General features: G+C 42.3%; 2 protein-coding genes across 4 annotated transcripts in view; both read left to right on the top strand.

Annotated features, from left to right (window-relative positions):
• Positions 1-24,369, top strand: part of LOC104934781 (storkhead-box protein 2) — a 77,247-nt gene that overhangs the window by 7,543 nt on the left and 45,335 nt on the right. Inside the window, exon 1 of one of the 3 annotated variants that reach the window (XM_019254350.2) lies at positions 12,193-12,667. The exons of the other annotated variants lie outside the window; for them this stretch is intronic. Within the exon in view, the coding sequence (XP_019109895.1) occupies positions 12,460-12,667 (208 nt within the window). The 5' untranslated portion in view covers positions 12,193-12,459. Of the gene's footprint in view, positions 1-12,192; positions 12,668-24,369 lie in introns of those variants that run through there. 3 annotated transcript variants of the gene reach the window in all.
• Positions 8,128-9,030, top strand: LOC113745633 (uncharacterized). Its single transcript, XM_027277838.1, has 2 exons — positions 8,128-8,316; positions 8,443-9,030. Exons 1-2 carry the CDS (start codon positions 8,129-8,131, stop codon positions 9,020-9,022), a joined length of 768 nt encoding a protein of 255 aa, XP_027133639.1. The 5' UTR covers position 8,128; the 3' UTR covers positions 9,023-9,030.

The raw sequence follows: 24,369 nt of genomic DNA, 5'->3' as shown, positions 1-24,369 counted from the left end.
TTAAATAAAGTTTCTGTCATCTTGTTTTTGCTGTATTTATCTTCCTACATTTGACTGGGAGAAGTCTTTGTGACGACACAACTCCGTGAAGTCCATCTGAGTCTGCTAGCTAGCTAGCAATTCATCCACGTTATTAAGTGAGCTAACATTAGCCACTTGACAGCACATGTTCACAGTACATTTCACATGCTGGAGTAACGTTTTAATTTTTTTCAAGGTTATTATTCAATTCAATTTACTTCAATTCAAATCAGCTTTATTTGCATGGGAAACATATGTTTACATTGCCAAAGCGTGAGGGCAAGTGTAGCGGTATAAACAGAATTAACAATATAAACATGGCAAATATGGTAAACGGAATTAATGGTATAAACAGAATTAACAGTATAAACAGTGAGCTATATCAAAAAATAAAAGATGTATGCAGGGTCCGGCAGGATGCAGTGCAGCCACTGTACGTCAAGTCAAGTCAAACTTTATTGTCAGTTGCTGCTATATGTACAGGACATACACAGAATTGAAATTTCTCCCAATCCCTGGTGCAAACAGCAATAAACATGAATTCTAAAATATGAAATATAAAATATAAAACAATATATGCAAGTTAAAAAAGATCTAAGAAAAATATGGCAATGTAAGATATAAACAGTATGATATGGTGATATATCAGTATAAACAGAATGGACAGTATAAATATGGTAAATAGCAGCAGTATTAAAATGAATCCAGCTGTGTGCAGTATTGACTTATGTCTTCGGCATGAGCTCTCCTGGGGCCTCATGTACAAATACTTGTGAAAATCCACGCAAGTATTTGTATTTGTACAGGAGAGCTCCTCTTCCCAACAATCAGAATTAGAAATACTTTAATAATCCCAGGGGGAAATTATTTTTGTTACAATACTCCAGGTTATGTTAAACAAGTTATCATCATTTAAGAACAAAATTTACATGAAATAAAGTGCAACAAAGCAACAAATGCAAAAGTAATTGTCTGTGTTTGTGTCAGATTACAGAAGGGGGTGTATCTGACTCACTGAGGGAGGCATTATAGAGTTTAATGATGTTTAGAGTTTAACCATGCTGTTGGTCATAATGAATGAATCATGCATTAAACCAGGCCTTCCGCTGAAATGCCCCTGTTGCCAGGAACCCCAGCATAGTCAGCACCTGTGTGGACACAGACAACCCCTGCACTCTAGGGCCGGCCGCAGCTCTGCGCACAACTCCAGTAACACTGACCTTGGTAACCGAAATCGGCTTATGAGCCAATTATCATCGTTTGCAAGTAATTCCATGCGTTCCTTAAATCGCTAACGTCCGATTGCACCATTTGCAAGGTCCTCTAGCAACGCTAATGCTGCCATTGTTAACACTATTTTCTTCATCACATTGCGCATGCTTTTGTATCCACCCATATAATTGCAAACATGTGGGTGTAGGGGTGGGCGATAGATCGGCTTGTTCTACGTGAGATGTATGAAATGACTATATCGTGACCATCGAGTAATTGTCACGTAAATGTTTTAAGCCGTTGGCATTTAATTCTCCGGAGTTTTGCCTGTGTCACTCACTCCTGGTGCTCCTCACAGCACGCAGCACACTTCCCCGCCCACCCAGAAAGATCCCCTGCGCGCATGCGTACTTTTTGTATCAAGTGAGGAGAGACGAAGCCCACTGGCCCACTCCGGAGGCGTACGCGCCGCATAACGGCTGCGCCGCGGTCACCGGAGCAGATAGCTGCCAGTCTAGTCAATGAGAGCACTCACACCGGGCGCAAGGAACGTCTTAGCAGCGTCCCAGAAGCGTCTCTCCGGAGCATTCCGTAGCACTTCTGTTTTTGACACGAGCCGCTGCTAAACCTCGTAAATTTCAACAGAGCACTGCGCACCAGACAGGAAATCAATGTAATAAACTTCTGCCCCCTTTCAAAATAAAACACAATATGCAGTTCATGTAGCTTATCACAACTTCACATCAACGTTACGTCATGACTGGTGGCACCAGGTCAGCAGTCAATCGATCAAAGGGTCTCAACATGAACGATGAGAGACTAATTGTTGAAGTGGAACAACACACAATAATTTATGACACAACAGATGCTTTTTATAATCTCTTCCGCGTCGGAGAAGCAAAGTCAGCTGTTTGTTGTTGTTATTTCCTTTATACACACAGTTTATTGAGGTTGTGGCTTGTGGTTTTGCGTACGTTCAGGATAATCGCGTGATCTCGTGTGAAAACGGCTGGCTCGCAAGGCCCGCGGCGCTTACATCCCCAGTCAGTCCTTAGTCCTTAGGCTGAAATGGCCTCACCATAATACCCTCTGTGGTTAACTGTCCAGGATTCTCGCGTGATCTTGTGATCTTGCGTGAATACGGCCGGCTCGCTATGCTACAAAGAGTTTGTAAAGTGGCTGGTGCCATTTGATTGTGCATAGTGGTAGGGGGTGGGGAGTGTTAGTGTCCAGAGTTTGTGGGTGCAGAGGGCAGTGCTGGGAGGGAGTTCAGCATCCTGATTAGGGCTGGGTATCGATTCAAATTCCAAGAATCGATTTGATTCCGATTCTCAAGACTGAGAATCGATTATCATAATCCGATCTGATCCAATCTGATCTCGATTCGGGTTAGTCTTATTAAAACCATTTTTTTGGTTGCCTGAAGCCCTCGTTTTCAACAAGGGAATACGGGCGCATATCTTTGCAAATGTAACCCGCAATTGCCTCAGTTATTTTAAGAGAACGTACAGAAGTGGCTGGTAATTGTAGAATTTTCCTTGAGTGTTCTGTTGTCTGTAGTTTTATTATATTTCCGGTGAATTTCCATTTTTCCCACGTTCATGAGCGCATCATAGTCATTCCGACGGTCATTGAACGCACCTCGCATGAGAGAAGTTTATAGCTCCGCTAAAGAGCAGTGTATGATGTATTTCTTGCCTGTGTTTTTCCTATATCCTGCATTGTGGGTTTATTGTGTGTGAATGAGAAAAGGTGAGCTTCTCCACCAACTTACCGTCCAGGTTGGATGCCGTGTTGTGTTAATTATTATTTGTAATATGTTGACGCTACTTTATATTGTGTTAATGCTCGGCTAATCGCTAATCACGCCGTCAAAGCTATAAGCCTAGTGTGCGGTATTTGTTTACATAAGACGTGCGTATCTTTCAGTACAGTGTTATTATTTGTGCATTATGTATAGCTCATGCTATTCTGATTGCTGTTTGTATTTTATTATAGAATGGCAATAAATCTTCATAAACACTGAACATCTGCATCCGTCCTTTAACGGGGACACCCCCATACACCTTGCCACATCAGTCCCACCTGGAGCAAGCCCGTGTCTCCCTTTTAAACACGGTGCACGCCTGTTTCAATTCAATGACGCGACTAGTGGGGTTAAAGTTCAACGAGGGAAAATGTATAAAAATTTTAATTTAATTAAATCGATCTTTGGATGTACGAATCGATCTTAAGGAATTAATATGCAAATCGATTCAGAATCGGAAAATCAATTTTTTCAACACAGGCCTAATCCTAAAGACCTGGTGGATGAAGCTGTCTCTCAGTCTGCTGGTTCTCGACCAGAGGCTCCTCATTGTTCTACTGGAGGGCAGGATGCTGAAGAGGTGGCGGTTGGGATGGGTGCTTTGCAGGCCAGGCATGTGTTGTAAATCTCCTGGAGGGAGGGAAGGGGGGCACCAATGATCTTCTCAGCTGCTCTCACTATGCACTGTAGGGTCTTCCGGCAGGATGCAGTGCTGCCGCCGTACCACACAGTGATGCAGCTGGTCAGGTGCTCTCGGTGGTTCCACGGTAGAAGGTGTTAGAGTTACACAATACCCACGGTATACACGGTACCCCGCGGTGCCAAATCATAACGGTTCCTACTATACTAGAAATTCTACACAACGGTACTACAATGGATTACTATACTACCGGCAGAGATGTATAAAGTACTGGAGTAAAGGAGTGGAGTACAAGTACAAGTGCTATATCAAAAAACTGACTTGAGTAGAAGTTGAAGTGTTATTTAAACACCATACTTAAGTAAAAGTACTAAAGTATTCAAAATGTTTAGTACTTAAGTATTGCAAGTAGAAGTATGTAAAAAAATGCTACTCAAGTACTGAAAGTAAAAGTACAAATAAAAGTACAAGTACTGTTGTTTATATTATTTCAAATATTTATTAAGACACAACTTCTAATGTTACAGTGTTACAATGTTCATGGTAGAGTTCTGTGATTTCCCATGGTCTGTGAATGCGTCTGAATGAATGCGAGAGCGAGGGGGCGGGGGAGCAGGTGAGAGAGCGCGCGCCTGGGTGTCAGGTGTATGACGTACGGCGCACGAGCAAGGTTGATGTGAGACCGGGACTGTTCCGTTGTTGTTGTTGTTTTTTTGGCGTGGTTCCGGCCGACAGTCACCGAGTCCTGGAACCAAACCGTTCAGCAATAAATGCAGGTTTGTTTAATTTCGCCTCGTCATTCATCACGTGTCCGGCTGGACGCTACAATAGTAACGAGTAACGATTCAGCACATGAAAAATGTATCGGAGTAAAAGTATCAAATTCATCAAAAATATGTAGTGCAGTAAAAGTGGAAGTTGGGGAAAAAAATAATACTCCAAAAAAGTACAGATACTGCATTTTAGTACTTAAGTACAGTACTTAAGTAGTTCTACTTCGTTACTATACATCTCTGACTACCGGTGTCAGTTTCCGCTACATGGTAGCCGCCTCTGCTCTCCTCCTGGCTTCTCACTGCATGCTACTCGCTTGTAAACAAACCAACATGGAACCGCAACCGAACTACACAGCTGCTGAATGATTGGCTGTTTGCCTGTTACAGGTGACATCCGGGGATATGATAGGCTGTTTTCGCATGCTGGGTGCGCCTGTCTGTTAGCTGATTGGCTGTTCATCTGTTTCTGCCGACAAGAGCAGCATGAAGACAGCTCCGCTTCGATTGAAATTTGCTTCAAAACAAACAACAAGCTAAAGTTCTGTCTCCCCCAGACGCGCGCGCGGCTTACAGTCACAAACACGAGACAACACGCTAACCGTGGCAGAAGCACCGGGTCCAAGCGGCGAGTCTGCCGTGGCGGCGTCACTGGCTCCACTAATTTTGCTCAAAAAACCAAACTTGTTGTTTCAAACTTGTTTCAGTCTAATTCTTACTTCACCAGTATTATGTTTATCATGCATCAAACAGAATTATAAGTAATTAATAAGTATTAAGAACTTGTACAAATACATTGCAGTTCATAGAAAAAAAATAAAAATAATTCATTGATTGTGGCTGCTGCTGTGATCCTGCATGACGTCCACTATATATATATGATCACTGTCATTATTGCTACCATATCTCCATTACACTTTATAGTTAGTTGATGATTTGCTGCTGCTGTGTATCTGTGTCTCTCTATCTCTATCACAGGTTCCACTGCTACTGTAATCATTTTATCATTCATTGTAATTGTACAATATGTTTGTGTTGATTTGTCCTGTACACATGACATCCATTGCACGTCTGTCCGTCCTGGGAGAGGGATCCCTCCTCTGTGGCTCTTCCTGAGGTTTCTTCCACCTTTTTTCCCTGTTAAAGGTTTTTTGTGGGCAAGTTTTTCCTCACTGGAACCGAGGGTCTAAGGACAGAGGGTGTCACTCCCTGTACAGATTGTAAAGCCCTCTGAGGCAAATGTACTTTGTGACTTTGGGCTATACAAATAAAATTTGACTTGATTTATTAATAATAATAAAAAAAAAAGAAGTATCGCGATAATACCCGGAACCGTGATACTTTATCTGGTATAGTATCGTGGTTACTCATTTTGGTATCGTGACAACTGTAGAAGTTGTGCATGATGGGGACTGGAGCTCTGGCTCTTCGCTGTCTGCAGAGAAAGTAGATGCGCTGCTGAGCTTTCTTGGGCAGTGATGCAGTGTTGCTGCTCCAGGAGAGGTCCTCAGTGAGGTACACAACCAAGAACCTGGTGCTGCAGTGGAGGGTGGTGGAAATTGCATCAGTGGACCGGTTGGCCCGATATGCAAACTGATAGGGGTCCAGGGAAGGAGGGAGGACAGATTTGATGTGCTGCATGACTAATCACTCAAAGCACTTCATGATGATGGGGGTCAGTGCCACAGGGATGGTGAGGCCTTCTTTGGAACCGGGATGATGGTGGTACTCTTGTAGCAGGTGGGGACAACAGCTTGACTCAGAGAGGTGTTGAAGATGTCTGTGAGGACATCTGTGAGCTCCTCTGCACAGTCCTTAAGCACACAGCCAGGAATGTTGTCAGGTCCTGCAGCTTTGCGAGCGTTGATCCTGGAGAAGGATCTCCTCACGCTGGCTGGAGACAGGGACAGCACCTGGTCATCTGGAGGGGGTGGTGTCTTCTGTGCAGGAGTGCTGTTGCGAGCTTCAAACCATTCAAAGAAGTCGTTCAGACTGTTCAGCAGAGTGATGCATTAGCATAACGGTGATGTGGTCTAAAGCACCGAGATAGGGGAGGGGTGAGGCCTTGTATGCTCCTCTCAGTGTTTTGTTAACCAGGTCCAGTGTGTTGTTCTTCTTTGTAACTGTTTTATGTGTTTAAATTAGTACATATGAGTGCACATGCGCGAAAGTGCATGCAGCCTGTTTCCGCTGCTCCCGTTCGTTTTCCTACTTTTCTTACTTTTTATTTGGTAATGTGCTTTTCTTTTCAGCAACTTTTTAGTAATCTTGGGTTGTGTGTACCCACTTTTATACATGTTGGTTGGGAGATTTTTGGCCGTGTTTTTTCACAACTTTTTCTGTGGAGTTACTGCGCTCATTCCCTGCGGGATATGCTGCCCGAATCTGCTACTCATGGGATCAGCTAATCGACAGGATGACGGCTGGCTTAGGGACCTGACCAACCGATTTACCGGCTGAATTTTGGAGGAAAACTCATAGGGTGCAGAGGAGGAAGAAGACAGCGTGGGAAAAGAAGTGAGTTGCAACAGGAAAGGCTTAGAGAGAAGAAGTAAGCCGTGTCTCCCCTCTCTTATTATGGGCAATGTGAGATCCCTACCGAACAAAGTTGAGGAACTAACGGGAATGTCAGGTACCAGGCGGAGTACCGGGAATGTAGCATCATGTGTTTCACAGAGACATGGCTACACAGGGACATTCTGGATAACAATGTCGCGGTGGAGGGTTTTCAGACGGTTCGGGCTGACCGCGATTGCACCGGGAGGCAGGGGAGTGGCCGTTCTCATTAATAGATGGTGTAATCTTGGACATGTCACTGTGAAAGAGCGGATATGCAGCCTGGACTTTGAACTGCTTGCTGTGGGACTAAGACCTTATTACCTGCCGAGAGAGCTGTCTCATGTCATTATAGTGACTGTTTACATCCCGCCCTCCGCCAACCCGTCGTCAGCCTGCAGCATCATCCACAACGTGACAGCACAGCTGCAGCCCAAAAACCAGAGTGCCCTCATCGCTATCTCGGAGGACTTTAATCATGTCACCATGGACAAAACTTTACCAACTTTCACACAGTATGTGAGCTGTCCCACCAGGGAGGGCAGGACCCTGGACTTAATGTATGCAAACATAAAAGATGCATACAGCTCAACTGCCCTTCCCTCACTGGGGAGGTCAGACCACAACCTGGTACACCTCAAATCCTGCTATGTGCCTCTGGTAAGGAGAACACCTGTGGCCACCAGAACTGTGAGGAGATGGACGGAGGAGGCTACTGGGGCACTTCAGGAATGTTTTGTGGTGACAGACTGGAATGCACTCTGCGAGCCACACTTTCTGTGTTGACACCACGGTACCACCACGCACCATCCTTTGTTATGCCAACAAACAAGCCATGGGTAACAAAGGACATCAAAGACATCCTGAATGCAAAGAAGAGAGCTTTCAGGAATGAGGACAGTGAGGAGGTGAGAAAAGTCCAACAGCAATTGAAAATTAAGATTAAGGAAGCTAAGGATGCATACAGGAGGAAGCTGGAGGGGAAGCTCCAGCAGAACAATTTAAAAGAGGTATGGAGTGGCATGACAACCATCACTGGAATTAAAAGTGCTGTTAATAGAGGGGGGAACGACACCAGGGAGTGGGCCAACAACATGAATCTATTTTTCAATAGGTTTGATGGTAACCTCCCCACCCCCCACTGAACTCTTTCGTCTGCACACCATCAGCAGCCAACCAACACTCTGCATCTCCCCCTCCCCTCAGACCCCCCATCGGACACACCTGCCCCTTCCCCTCTTCACAACTCCTGTCCTACACAACTCGACTCCACACCCACCTCTTCAGTGTCCTTCACTCCTGACCAGGTCAGTCGACCGCTTCAAAAACTCCACTAAAGCAAGGCTGCAGGCCCTGATAACATCTGCCCTAGGGTGCTTAAAGCCTGTGCCCCCCACTTCTGTAGAGTACTTCACACCATCTTCTTTCTGCAGAAAGTCCCTCTGCTTTGGAAGACGTCCTGCCTGGTTCCAGTCCCCAAAACTCCACGCCCCAGCGACCCCCAATGACTACAGACCTGTAGCTTTAACATCGCACATCATGAAGACGATGGAGAGACTGGTTCTGGAGCAGCTCAGGCCCATGGTGAAACCCTTCACAGATCCTCTTCAGTTCACCTACCAGCCCCACCTGGGAGTGGATGACGCCATCAACTCCATGCTGAACCGAGCCTACACCCATCTGGACAAGGCAGTGAGCATGGTGAGAGTCATGTTCTTTGACTTCTCCTGTCCCTTTAACACCACCCTGCTGAGGGAGAAGCTAATGATTATGCAGGACACCTCCCTTGTGTCCTGGATTGTTAGCTACCTGACTGGCAGACCACAGTATGTACGTCTACAGCACTGTGTGTCAGACAGAGTGGTTAGCAACATGGGAGCTCCACAGGGAACACCACACCACAGGGAGTCCTGCCATCTTCAGAAGTATTCTGATGACTCTGCAATAGTGTATCAGTGGTGGAGAGGAGACCGAGTACAGGGCAACAGTGCAGAACTTTGTTACATGGTGTGAGCTAAACCATCTACAGCTCAATGTGACAAAGACCAAGGAGCTTGTAGTGGACCTGAGGAGGGAAAAAACACAGGTAACCCCTACCTCCATTCGGGGGGGGGCCTCGATGGACATTGTGGAGGAGCATAAGTACTTGGGAGTGTACTTAAGCAACAAACTGGACTGGAAAAAGAACACTGAAGCTGTCTACAGAAAGGGCCAGAGCCACCTCTATCTTCTGACAAGGCTGAGATCTTTTAACATCTGCGGGACGATGCTGAGGATGTTCTACGAGTCGGTGGTGGCCAGCGCTATCTTCTGTGCTGTTGTGTGCTGGGGCAGTGGTTTGAAGGTAGCCAAAGCCAACAGGCTTAACAGACTTGTTCGTAAGGCCAGTGATGTTGTGGGGAGCTGCAGATGGACTCGCTGACTGTGGTGTTGGAAAGGAGGATGCTGTCTAAGGTGTGGGCTATCTTGGACTATGACTCCCACCTACTCCATGAGGTGCTGGACAGACTCAGGAGAGAGAGAGACTGCTGGCACCAAGATGCTCCACAGAGAGACACAAGAAGTCTTTCCTACCTGTGAGCATCAGCCTCTACAACTCCTCCCTCAAAATATCAGTCACTTTAAGTCAAGTCCAGTAGCTATACAACTGGCTTGTGCAATACTTAAGTGAAATCTTCCACACATGCACTGCACTTTATACAATCAGTGTCTATTCTCTGTACAGTCTCTCAAAGACTAAATTCTTTATAAGGTTTTAGATTTACATATTGCGTAGTTCACTGTTACTTGGTTTTTATTTAACTGTTACTGGTTTTATTTAACTATTATTTATACGTGTGTATATAGTGTTAAAATAGGATATCGTATAGGTGTATAGTGTTAAAGTTTTGTTTTCTTGCTATCACTCACTATCTAATTTACCATTTGGGAGCTGCTGTAACGCAAACATTATTTAGAAGCTCCAACAATTTAAACAATTAGTTTAGTTTTAGTGTAGTTTACAGAAAGAACCCTTCCGAGTCCAGGTAAAGGTCCAGTAGCCTTTATATATGTTTTCTCTGAGAGAAGTATATAGTTAATGTGTAGCGTTTATTGGCAGATCTGATTTTTGTTTAATTTCAAATGGGATTATTATCATTTTTCTTGTACTTTTTAGTTACTTTACATTGTTGCTATATTATTTTGTTATGAGAGCATCCAAAGAGGGAAATAAATTAAAATAAGACCTATAAGGTGTGTTCATGTGATTTTACTTATTCATGGTAGTGTGAAATTAATTAATACAAAAATAATTGTGGTAATAATAATAATATCGTGATTATTTCTCTGACAGTAATTGTACCAAGGAAATCTGTAATCGTGACATGCCTAGTTGGTACAACCGAGGAAACACTGTTTTGAGATTTGCATGGTTGAAATCTCCAGCCATGATGAGAAGTCGCTCTGGATGGGCAGTCTGGTCACTGATGGCGCTGTACAGTTCACTCAGTGCCTTGTCTCTATCGTTGTTGCTGACACCAAGCATCCCTGATGTAAACACAGACCATGCCACTGTGGGTCTTACCTCCTTCAATGAGGGCTCTGTCTGCACGGTAACATGTTAGCCAGTCGAGCTGGATGGCGGAGTCTGGTGTTGGTGTATGCTGTTGTTGAGCCATGTTTCCGTGACCACAAAGACACAGCATTCTCTCACAGTCTGCTGGGTCGATCTCAGAAGGTGTATGTAGTCCAGTTAGTTGTCCAAGGAGTGTACATTGGCAAGTACGTGGACGGTATAGCCGTCTTGTGTGGATTAGGCGCTAGCCTGGACCGGATACCTCCACGCTTTCCCCACTTCTGCCTCCTCGCACACCGCCTGCGGCGCTTCCTCTGCGGGTGTGCTGCAGTAGTGGGGGTTGATGTCGAAGCGGGCCACCCTCCTTCCTTTCTTCCTATGTTGTGTTGCCAATGTCAAAAAGAGTCCTACGACTGTATGTGCGTCTTGGGACGGACAAACACGACGAAAACTTAAAATCACTCGAGCACATCGACGAAAACAAACATGTATGCACCACATTATCAGGACAGAGAGGGGCTGCTGTGTCCACACGCGGCGCCATTTTTTTAAGGTTATAGAAAAAATGTACCATTTGTGTTACAACCTGTTCTCCCATTAGCAATATAAAATACTTCAGATACCTGCCAGTCTCGCACCTTTTCTAAACTGTAACAATATTCTTTACACTGAAATAAGAGAAGCTGACTGAACACTGTTAGGAGAGCAACTCACCTTCCAGTCTATTTTGGTCTCATTACGTTAATTGACACACTCAGTTGATGTCATCATCGTGTTTCCACAGATAAATGTGACTTAATTTGAAAAATGTCAGCACCTGGCCTTACATTTCTGATTACCAACTTTTCTGCAGCGAGACGTAATCTAAGAATCCCCGCCCCTAATGCTGATTGGCTGGCTAACCAACTAGACTGTTACGCACGCACACACACACACACACACACACACACACACACACACGAATGCACCAAGTCATAGCAGTCCCTTTAGAAACACAAATAGGCTGACTGATATCATTCCTGCCTGCCTGCATCTCCATCCTCTCTCACAACAGAGTGAGAGCAGGCAGGCGAGCAGCTGGCAGAAAGACAGAGGCTAACAGACGAAAGAGAAGACAAAGGAGAAGCAGAGGCTTTGCGCATTCAAATCTGGATTATTGCTTTCCCTTCATCAAATGTTTTTTTTGTGGATTTTTCTCTTTTACATTTTTTCCATCATCCTTTTTCTTAGCCACATTACACAGTCTCGCACACACACACTTTTTTTTTTACCGGAGGATCAACAATTGGTGTGTGTGAACGGAATCCTGGAGGAATGATAGTGGATGGAGGTAGAAGGGAGGAATGGGTCTGCTTTTCCCATGGAGATTGTGTCATTCTCTCTCCTCATAGCCTCTCTCCTCTTGCACCCTCCCTCACTCTCTCCTTCCTTTCTTCCTTTCATTCACTGCACAGGCTTTTGTCTGTCTGAGAGAGATCCAGTCTCGTATTTTTTCCGCTCACCTTACCAAGCGAACCCTAAACAACCTCAAACAGACCGTCCCCACACCTCTCATGCTGAGAGAGAGAGAGAGAGAGAGAGAGAGAGAGAGAGAGAGAGAGCTCCTGAATTGTTTCTGAGGTCCTCTTGGTTATGTCAGCAGTGAAATGACCATGAGAGAGTCTGACCAATCTGGGACTGTAATCCGTTATTTCACAGCATGGTGGTTGCTTGATTTTCATCAGTTGATTTGTTACCACTAACGCTCCAGAATGGAAATTACATGAGGAACTGGGAACCTTAGGTGAATTATTTGGCCTAAATATTCAGAAGTCTTCTTGTGGGAAAAATAATTTTGACTCAGTCCTTTAGATAGATTTACTATCTCTACTGTTTGCCACCTGGTGTGGTGAGGATGAAGAAGACTGGCAGCAGCACGCTGAGGCGGCAGTGGCGCAGCCCTGACTTGTTAGAGCGCCTGCTGCTACCAGCAGCCTCTATAGAGCCTCACAGAAGCCAACGCTGCCGCAGTGAGAAGGACTACAAAATCCTCAAACACAGCAAGAGGAGCTACTACCCGTCACATTATCTGTGTCAGAGTCCACCTGCTTATGTGCGCACAGGTACTGTAAAACCACACAGATAGAAGCACTACCCAGGATTTTGCCTACACAGTTTGAAAATGGGTTTCCAGTGATTTCACTGTGAGATATGCAGTCCTATTAGAGGAGCCACATGATATCATTATTGGGGTGAAAACCAAGCAGCAATCTTTGTGACTTTGAAGTAAAGCCTATGTGGAAGTGCCAAAAACTGCAACTCCTGAAATGTCCACTTGAGGCTGGCTCCAGAATTGAGTCAGTCCCCATGTTAAAATGTCCAACTTCACTGCAGAAATAATCATGTTTACAGCCTGTTACAAAAAAACTGAATAGAATTCACCTGTTCAAATGATATTAAGGCTTAAAGTTATGCAGAATTAACAGTGTGATCACTTTGATTGACATGTGGGTGTCGTGGTTTGTTTGAGGACCTAGGCATCATTCAGGCTACTTCAGGTCCACCAATGACCCACATCTTTGTCGGGTTTTATTAGTCGGGAGGCGGCAGAGTCAGGACTGCCAACATGGCAGAAACCTGTGGGGGACGTCACAGATACAACATGTTTTTACAATTCTATAATAAATGCGCAAAAAAATACCAATCAAAATATCTTCGTAAAGTGTGGGACTGAGGAGGAAATTGGTCATAACTCCTTAACCATTTGTCCATGTAATAGTAAAACTTAATATAGTCCAACCAACAAATGCCACAAATATGAAAGCACTATGGACAGAACTTTACCTACTTTCTGAAGTACTACCCAGACTTTATGATGATGAAACAAGTGTGTGATTGGTCTCACTCCTTTAAACAGAATGAAACTAGCTGTGTGTGAAGCCTGAATCCTGATCATGCTGCTTGATTTTGTCTGCAAAAAGCTTTGAACCTGCCAATTGCTGCCTGCAGCTATATTGTATTCATTTGTATTTGAATACATCAGTATAATTTGTTAAAGCACTTGACACTAAACGTGTTAGAGCAGTATGTGAAGCAAATAAATGGCTTGCGACTCTATGCCCACTAGTGCAAACCCAATACCACCTGAATAAACCTGGGCAGGGAAAATGAAATTGCCACCACTGAGGTGCCCTTGAGCAAGGCACTACCCCAATTGCTCCAATGGAGCTGATCACTGAATATCAGGACAAGCAGCGACAGCTTCACATGTGAATGTTTGTAATGTGGTCAAGGACATTCCAGCAAAAGAGTGCCTGATTTCCAATAAAACCTACATAATAACCCTTTAATTTGACTTTTAGGTAAAACATGGTTACTATGTTTCTGCATCAGTACCATGGGTAGATTAAAAAAATTGAAGAAATGGCTCACAAGTGCCCTACTTCCGTGTTCACAGTCACCTACTTAGCTAGGGGACCTGATGATGGTTGTTGCCATGGATACCATTCAGTATCCATAGCAACTTTAACCACCATTTGTGCCAGTTCATTGCAGATTCTGGTTACCTAGGCTGGAATACACATGGTGTGTGTTGTTTTCTGTTCAGTGAAAACAATAAGCCTGCAGCTACAGTGATACGTGATTGTGTGTACTATTGCATTAGTTAACAATGGCCAACTGTGTTCCCATGTGTTTTACATTGTGTGGAAGAGTCATTTAACATAGGGTAGCCAGGTCCAATCCAATTCATATTTACCCCAATGTTGATTTAATATGTAACATAACAGCTGTAGGCTACGAAATCTGATACAACTAATTGATGACAGCTGATATGCTCTGCCTTTAAGGCTTATAATTAGAAGCTGTAAGCTGAATGTTTTGCACACTGTTCTTTGCGAATAAGAAATACAGTTACAGTCGAAGGTTGCACATTTTTGTAACATTATTTTACCAATCTGGGTGCACAATTGCTTACAGATACATTCACACAGACTTATGTGTACACTCTTATGTGCAGTTAAATGCTGAGCTGTGGTGCCCAGTAGGGGTCGACCGATACGGGTTTTTTGATGGCCGATGCGATACCGATTTTTTCCCCATGGCCCATGGCCGATACCCGATTTCCGATACCCGATTTCCGATACCGATATGGGTTAAAAAAAGTTTAAAAAATGACAAATATTCCAGGTCTCAAGTTAAAAATAAATAGCCATTTATTTAACATAATCAAATTGAGGTAGAACTTCAAGTAATAAACAATGAACAATGAACAACCAAGTAATACAAAAATAAAGTGTCTTGGTGCTTTTAGAAAAGCTGAATAACATAAAATAATAAATATTTCAAGTGACTGAACTGACGTTAAGAACAAGTAACAAAGCAGCAAAACAAAAAAATTTAAAATAATAATAATAATAAATAAACAAAATTGTCATGCCATTATTGCTCCCGCGGTGTCGACATGCACTGACACGGCGCTACCCCATGTGTTCAAAAAATATTCCCGTACGTAAGCTAAAGTAGTCTATGGCTTAGCAAGCCTCTTCTCGAAACCCCAAAACGTTTCATTAGGTCCTGGACTGTTGGGTTCGTTGTGCAGTTATCTGATTACAGCAACTGTTCCGCTCCGCGCTGATCTCTTTTTCTCGCTCCTTCAGTCTCTCCCTAACGTGCACACGTGCACACACACACACACACACACACACACACACACACACACACACGCCCACTGGGCTGCTTCAGTTTCACCACCGGTGTTCGCTGCAACACTCCAGCAACAGCGACCGAGATTCTTGAAACATTTGGTTGCTATCACTTTGTGGGAGAAGTGTAGCCTACCCTTATACTGCACACAATATGAGTGGCGAGTTACGTTTAGGAGGGATTTAGAAGTTTATTCAGTGATAATCACTCGCATGCCATTATTGCTCCCGCGGTGTCTGAGAGGACACTGACAGGGCGCTACCCCATGTGTTAAAAAAAATATTTCCGTACGTAGGCCTAAGCTAAACTATGGCTTAGCAAGCCTTCTCGAACCCCCTTAAAGTTTCATTATAGGTCCTGGACTGTTTTGCAGATATCTCCCAAATCTGACATCTGCCTACAGCAATGACTGTGTCGCTCCTCACTGATCACTTTTTCTCGCTCCATCTGTCTCTCCCTCACGTGCGTGCACACTCACTCACACACACACACACACACTGGGCTGCTTCACCGGTGTTCGCCGGTTTAACTCCTTCAAACGCCGAATTGACAGTGACTGATAACAACACCGACTTCATTTGCGGCGTGCATAGCGGGTCTTCACAGAGCTGCCCTTGAACGCCTGTCTGTAAATGACGCTGGATGCGTATCGGCCGTATCGGCCATGTGTATCGGCCGATGCCGATACACCTAGACAACGCTAATATCGGCCCGATATATCGGCCGGCCGATATATCGGTCGACCCTTAGTGCCCAGCTATTATAAAGGAGAGCATCACTGCAACACCAGCAGGTTGAGATGGACAAAACACAATAGAGTTCAGTAAAGTAACACAGTACAATAAAGAAATGCAATTAAGTTTTGTAAAGAAATGCAGTAATTACTGTAAATAAACATAGAAGATTACAGTCAAGAAACACAGTAATGTTTGGAGAAAAAGCACCATAGACTAGTGTAAATGAACACAGTAGAGCACTGTAATTAAATGCAGTAGTGTTTTGTAAAGAAACAGAGTAGAGTACTGTAAAAAAACACAGTACAGTAAAGAAACACAGTGGAGGTTTGTCATGAAGCGCATTAGAGTTCTGTAAAGAAGCACAGTAGTATATAGTCAAGAAACACAAAGTTCCATGAAGAAATGCAGTAGAGTGCTTTAAAGAATGGTTGCACAGTAGAGTTTTGTAAAGAAACACAGTAGATTACACAGTAATGCAGTAGAATCATGTAAAGAAATGAGAACTGTTAAGAAACGCAGTGCAGTAAAGAAACGCAGTAAAGTTCGATTAAGAAATGCAGTAGTGTTTTATAAGGAAACACAGTAGAGTACTGTAAAGAAATGTAGGAGAGTTCTGTAAAAAAAACACAAAAACACACGCTGCTGCATGGATTAAAGTTCTCCATCACTACGATGGATTTCCGTCATTCAGACTTGACAGAGGCGACTTATGAGATCAGTATAACAAAAAAGTGTTGATGGCTAATGGCTGATTTTTATTGACAGATTGTCACACAATACAGCCAATTGTATCGTTTACAGCTTGTGCACGCCTGACCAATGACAGGACAGTGACCCACACACGGCGGGATCTAAACCTGGAGCATCGGCACTAAAGTTTAGCTGCTCAGCTAGCATGGAGTCGTGACTGCGTCACAGAGCTGTGACGTCGTTTTGAGACTCTGTTAGTAAAGTTTAGTCCACATGTGAGAACTCGTCTGACAGATTATACATTATTAACAGTATGGTAGTGATGGCAGAAAGGTGAGAGCTCACCATCATACTGAAACTGTCACAAGGCTGCAAAAGCTGCTCTGATTGTTATTTAATCCTGGTGCTGTTTGATGTATTTGTCTGTTAAATGACAAGAGGCTCACTGGAAACAATATTAAATATTAATAATAATAATTAATGATAAAGATGAAGTAGAAAAAGAATGTACTGAAGTTCTGTAGATGCTGTAGATTATTTGAATAAAACTTGACAAAAAGAAAAAAAGAGCATCAGTTTGATTTCATAGATTAAAAATTACACTGATAAGACAATAAAGAAAAGTGTGAACAGAACAGCTCTTTAAAGCATCCTCTTGTAAAACACTGTTGGTCAAATATTTAAACTTGATGTCTGCATTACAGAACATGGTTATCAGAGCAGTGGGGCTGTGAATCTTATCTTATTTTTTCAGCACGTGTCAGGTAACGTTACCTGTAACATCTTTCACTAATTGCAAATGGGGAATATGACTTGGCTGCAGCTTGAAAAACCTTCAGTCAAAAGATTTTTTTTGCTTTAATTCATGAGTACTGTAAAGAAATGCAGGAAAGTTCTGTAAAAACAAACAAAAAAGTACTGTAAAGAAATGAAGGAGAGTTTTGTAAAAAAACAACAAACAAAAAAAACAGTACGGTAAAAAAATGCAGGAGAGTTCTGTAAAAAAAAAAAATAATAATAAAAAAAACACTACTGTAAAGAAGCTCAGTAGAGTACTGTAATGAAACACAGTAGAGTATTGTAAAAGTCAGTTAAAAGAAATCAATAAAAAAAAAACTCAGTAAATGTAAACGTTCACTTGCTGAGTGTTGGGGATGTGAGTAATGTCACAGCTGGGCTTAGTAGTTTGTGAACAAAAACTGCACACAAAGCAATTAGATGAAGGGTTATGCGTGACCAACAGGTGCAAGCTAATATACAAAATGCTAAAATAGTCATGGTGGATCCTCCAGCTGTGATTTTCACATTTGCTTAGGAACATCTACCTCAGTGAGGTGTATCAGGCTTTTCATTGTCATACCTATGACTTTTGGGCACTGGTTCAGCTGAAACTTTTTGAATTTGAGGAGCACAGTGTGAGAGATTGAGGGGGAGAGATTGAGTGGAATGTACTGAAAATGAATGAACACAGTTAAACTACAGCAAGTATGTGAAGGACTTTATGGTACATAAAGAATACCATTGAGACAGGTTAGTATGACATCAAACCCACTGATTATTGTAATTCCGATGAAAACATCAAAAACCATGGCCTAGATGTATGGTAAATGGGCTACATTCTCATAGTGCCTCCTGATCACTTGGAGCGCTTTGTTGTGCCACATGCAAACCTGCTCATCTGGTGTCTCATTTATAAAAATGTTTTTATATTTATACCTGTAGTTAGTCATCAAATCATTTTAGACTTTGTTCTCTTGTTTGATTTATTAAAGATACTGAGCATAAAAGCTAATTTACACTGCTTATAATATATAATATAATAATTGTGGAACTGAGGCTGTGTTTGAGATAGTCTTTCTGGCACATTTTTCGAGCATGAATGGATTTTACATTTGTGCGACTACTGCTTTTAATGTTGAAAAGCAGACACACTATTTAAAATAACAATTATGGTGAAAAACATTTCTGTGAGCTCCTACTATATATCCTTAATGAAACAAAATTATAATATATATATTTTGTTTTGTGTTGTTTCCGTACCCATCAGGAGCATAAATTCTCAGTATTTGAGGGGATTTCTGAAATTTCCTCAAATGTACGAGGTGAAACAGTCTCTGCCTTGCCTTTCTTACCATACAGTCGATATGCAGAGTCCAGGTCAGACCCTCTGTGATGTGGACACCACTTGAAGCTGTGCACTCTCCACTGAGGACCCGTTGATATGAAGGAGGATGTTATTCCTTCTCTGCTCTTCTCAAAATCTACTGTCATCTTTCTGATAACTGTATTTATGTATTCTCACTGAGCGCACTCATAGTTGTAGCAAAGCTGTGTGGTCCCATTTACGTACGTTGTAAAAATGTTATAAATATTATATATTAAATATTAATTTTGTTTTCAGTTTAACAGAGTTTTCAGATAACGATTTGTACTTGTTGTGGTTATAGTGACACACCTAACAAAAGGACTGAAATGTAGGTCCTTATGTTGGACACCATTCAGGCTAATCTCAAGATAAGATGGAGACATGGCAGCCTATTGCAGTCATTCAACAGCAATCTGTGTCATGTTGTTTTCACACTTGATTTACTGTATAACAATTTTCTAATGATCAGTCTTTTAGAAAGTTGGTGAATTCTTCATTATCAGGGATCATCGTGAAAACCCTCCCTTGAAGCAATGTCAATGGACCACATATTATAGCAATAAATCTTGCTATCTAATCAGTGATGGCGTTTTTACAAACCCTTTCAGGGCTTCTGAGTATGAAAAGAAGACAGTCAGATGAGGTTGTACAGTTAATACAGTTGGCATCGCTCCACCCATTTCTGGTGCTTTCACTGCCTCACTGGGGTGGCAAGCTAGCTGGTGAGTCCTCAGTTTTATTGTGGTTCTAGAGAAAGGCAGCTGCTTTTTGCAGTCTTATCTTTGTTGCAAATTTTGCCATTCACAATGTGAAACCTACAATAGTACACTGCATGCACAGTGTCAAGATACTCACTTGTATTATTAGGCAAGTGAGTATCTTGACCTTATTGTTATTTTCATACAGTTGAACCCTTTCAGAGCTAAACAGCATACTCTTCCAGCTTCCTCTGGTCTCATAGTAACCTCAGAAAGGCGTGCTGGAATAGAACCAACAATTCACAGCAGGAGGGACTTTGAAACTGTTGGGTCTCATTCATCCACACTCAACACTATTTTAACTTTTGTTTGGACAGGGAGAACTTGATATCCTTGGTCTTCCTGCCCTGTATTAGCAGATTTGCATGCACTTTAAGTCACTTTGTGCTGTTAGTGATATAAGAGATTAGGGTTGTCAAAAGTATCCATACTTTGATATTTTCGATAACATGTTTAAAAAATCGGATCGGAAATTTCACATTTGATACAAAAGTTATTAAAAATTTGATACACAGTCACCTGTGATCAGTCAACTAGTGTCTCCACCTCACTCTCCGCCTCCTGTGCGGTCAGCTGACAATCACACAGAGAGAGAAACATTATATGGTATAACATCTCCTAGCAACGTGGAAATGGGTTCATTGAGGCTGTACTTTTAATAATTTAGTATTTACATTTTTTAAAAGAAGACAGCATAATGCTACTACTAACATAATAACTTAGAACTGTTACTTATCTACACCCGGCATGCATACTGATGTGCAATACTGCCTTCATACTAGCTTTCTGCATTGTCGTCTCCTTGGACTTATTATTGAGTGTGCCTGAAACAGATTTTCTGTGTCTCTCGGGTCAGAGGGAGAGAGCACACGTGCGCGCACCTGTGCTAATTGCTCAGACACACACATACACACAGACAGACAGAGACACAGATACACACACACACACAGATAAGACAAAAGGCTTTCAGAATAAGAGTCCCTTCAAAATAAAAGACTTTATAAAACTTTCTCCTTAACAAATACAAGCACACACACCCTGGGCCGCTGGGGCAAGGTGGGCACCCACACTGCACTTTCCACAGGAAATGCAGTTTTCTAATTATTATTATTATTATATAGCCTTTTTTTGGCTTGCTGTTCCTCCCGCAGTTTTTGTCGCACATACACAAAAAATGTGCGGTTCAGCCGGGAATTGACTGCTATGACTTTTCTAAGCGTTTCGTCCAAACGGTTTGCCGATAAATCGCAAAAATCCACGGCAAAAAAAATGAATGGGTGTGTATTGGAAGAATGTTCTAGAGCTAGAGTGCGTGACATCATCGCTAGAGTGGAGAGGGAGAGAAAAATTTGTCAAGAAATAAATTTGCAAACTGCGGTTGAGGCTGCAAATATCACTCTACAGACATGATTACCACTCAAAACTTAGGAAAATTCGAGGTGGTCGCAGTGATAACACTGCTGAAGCAGTTTTATAGTTTTGGGGTCAGACACAAAGATGTGCCATTTCCAAAAGGAGCAGGGAGCACCTGTGCTTTCTCTAACTCCCGGGGCCAAAGTTTATACAATTTTCGCCTGAAAATTGGCAAGGAAATGGTCCACGAGACGATGATGCTGATGGTCATTTTGGCTTTTGTTTTGCGGCACACCTTTTTGGCATTTTTGGCCACCTTTGAGGGGCTTCATTTAGAGATTTTCTGTGTGTCTCAGGGAAGAGAGTGCGTGCACCTGTGCCTAATTACTCTGGCCTGCAGCTAACCCTGGTTGCTTGGCAACCTCAAGCCTGCCTTTGACTAACTTTGTTGAAGTCTCTGTATGATATCAATGACTATCAAGACTACATTTTTAATGTCGGCCATTTTATCCTTCTTTCTTGCAGACACAAACACAGACACATAGATAGAGAGACAGACAGACACACACACACACACACCACACAGACAGGGCAGACACACAAGCACACACACACACACCGACAGACAAGACAAACACACATGCACACACACACACACACACACATACAGACAAGACAAAAGTCTTTCAAAATAAGAGTCCCTTCAAAATAAAAGACTGTAAAACTCTGATTAACAGACGCAAGACCACACAAGCATGCACGCGCACACACACACACACACACACACACACACACAAACAAACACAAGACAAATATCTTTCAAAATGATGACACAGCTTGTTGTATTAATACTGAATTTGCTGAGCAGTGTCAGTAATAATGTATGGGGGCGACGGGGCCAGATTTAGACACATTCTTTGTCTTCCATTTCTTCCGTGTTTTTTTCGGTTCGCTACTCCTCTCACAGTTTTGGTCGCACATACACAAAAAAGGTGTCAAAATGACCGGCACCGCTGGAATCGGTATGCTATGACTTTTCTAAGCGTTTCGCCAAACGGTTTGCCTAAAAATCGCCAAAAAATGTGAGTTTGTATTGAAAGAATGTTCCAGAGCTAGAGTGCATAACATAAAAGCTAGTGGAGAGGGAGAGAAAAACACATTTGTAAACTGCGCTCGAGGCCGCAAATGTCACTCTACAGAAATCATTTATAGCTAGAAACGTAGGAAAATTTGTCGTCTCACTCATATTCGTCTGCTAAAGCTGTATAATATATAGTTTTGGCAGGAGACGCAAAGATGTGGCAGCAACACCAACCCGCTGCTGCATCTACTCCCATGTTAATTAGAGAGGAGAAATTTCCAAAAGGAGCAGGGAGCAGCTGTTCTTTCTCAAACTCCCGAGGCCAGAGTTTTTAACATTTAGCTCTCAAACTTCACACAGAACTGGTCAACAAGACCCTCTTTGAGGGGCTTCATTTAGAGCAGGGGTCGGCAACCTATGGCTCGCGAGCCAGATGTGGCTCTTTTGATGACTGCATCTGGCTCGCAGACCAGGGGTGAAAGTAAGCCGATACGGTCCGGTAGTGGGTACCACTAAAACACTCAGTGGCGGAAGCAGTACCAGAAAGATGGGAGAGAGACTACCTGCTATAAAGCCCTCATTCAGAACAGCACGGCCGCACTCAGACAATGGATCTGCTAGCAATATGCAGTCTTGAAAACTACTTTGTCTGTTAAAAAAATCATTTTAACTCATTACAAATTGTACTGTCCGTGTTGTGTTTTAGTCCATGCTGGACGGAGCCTTGGCCAGGCATCTCGCCTCGGAGAGAGCCCGGTGGTCTCCTCTACGCCTTCGAAATGTGTACCACATGTTTAATGTCTTTACATTCGTTGCAATTAAAAAATTCCAATTAAATTCAGTAGGAGAGTAAGCAGTTGTGTTTCGTGTTTTGTTCAATTTTAACGACACAGAAAAGAAACTGCTTATGAGCTAACGACCGGAGAGTTCACTCAGCAGTACGTGAGTGCGCATGCGCGTCTGCATCCGAAACACTACGGTTGCTATGGGGATCGGTGCATGATCAGGACCATGCAGCTCTAGAAGTCGCATTAATGTTAAGAAGTATTTTATTTATTATTGGTTAGCTTCAGTATAACAACGTTATTAGAAAGAATAAATTCAGAGACTTATTTTACTTTAAAATTGTTGGTCTTACTTTAAAATGCACGCATTTATTTGTATTCAGTGTTAAAAAATATTATATGGCTCTCACGGAAATACATTTTAAAATATGTGGCTTTCATGGCTCTCTCAGCCAAAAAGGTTCCCGACCCCTGATTTAGAGAATTTCTGTGTCTCAGGGGGAGACTGTGCTACTGCAGTGTCAATAATAATGTATGGGGTCGACGGGGCCAGAGTCAGGCACACTCAAAATTTCTTTTGAAATTTTTCTAGTTGTTATGTAATCCTCGTGCTGTTTATATGATGTATTTTTCTGTTACATGATTAGAGGCTCACTGAAAACAAAAAGAAGAAAAATAAAACATGTATTGAAAAGTTTTGTATATGGTTGATTATTATAATTTTTATAGAGTTTTATAGATTTTTTATAGATTCATGCATTGAAAAGACAAAAAAAGAGTAGTACAGCTGTCCTGTAAAACACTGCTGGTCAAGTATTTAAACTTGATGTCTGCAATAGAGAACATGGTTATGTGTGAAGTGTTGCTGAAATCTTATACTTTGCAGTATTTCTTGAGCAGTAGTTAAGTAACGTAAGCTGTAACATGTTTCATGAAATTGCAAACGGGAATATGACTTGACTTGACTTTTTGTTGCTTCAATCTATGCACTTTACACAATTTCTTTCATTTTTGCTTTTATAATATAATACAGTATCTATTTGTTTTCTTAAATTTTTAGTGCATTAAATTCCTCTTACACGCAACCAAACACTGCAATCGAGCACCACCCCTTAAAATAAATCCCCACAAAAAGCTCTGATTATATGTATAACAGTAGACAGAAACGAAAGTTGTCGTCCTTTTATTGTTGCTGAAGTCATCTGCTGTGTTGGCTGCAGTGGTCTTGGTGACTATTGTCTTGTATTTAACTTGTATTTAACATTATATTCAACTGACACACATACAGTGTTATATTCTCATAACTCGCAGTCAGCATCACTCATTCAACTGTAAATACAGTAAACAACATAATAGAAATGTGGAGAGTATAACAAATTATCCTCCTAATTATACTCCTGATTATTGACAACAGATTATGCACTTAATGCTGCAGTTCAAATGCTCCTCTCACAGTGTTTAGGCTGTATTAGCATAGCCTCTAAAGTTCATTAACACTTTATTATGTTAAATCAAGTGTGGTGAATCATTAACAACATATAATTCTGCAGTTAAAATGACGTTTATTACAT

This window comes from Larimichthys crocea, chromosome I (assembly GCF_000972845.2).
Source record: "Larimichthys crocea isolate SSNF chromosome I, L_crocea_2.0, whole genome shotgun sequence".
NCBI classification, from domain to species: domain Eukaryota; kingdom Metazoa; phylum Chordata; class Actinopteri; family Sciaenidae; genus Larimichthys; species Larimichthys crocea.
The sequence above is the reverse complement of the archived record's forward strand: the minus strand, read 5'-3'. Positions and strand labels throughout refer to the sequence as shown.

Coding starts and splice junctions, on each gene's coding strand:
- LOC113745633 (XM_027277838.1), top strand. CDS start 8,129: ATGGTAACCTCCCCACCCCCCACTGAACTCTTTCGTCTGCACACCATC. Junction 8,317..8,442: donor TGTCCTTCACTCCTGACCAG/GTCAGTCGACCG, acceptor TTCTTTCTGCAG/AAAGTCCCTCTGCTTTGGAA.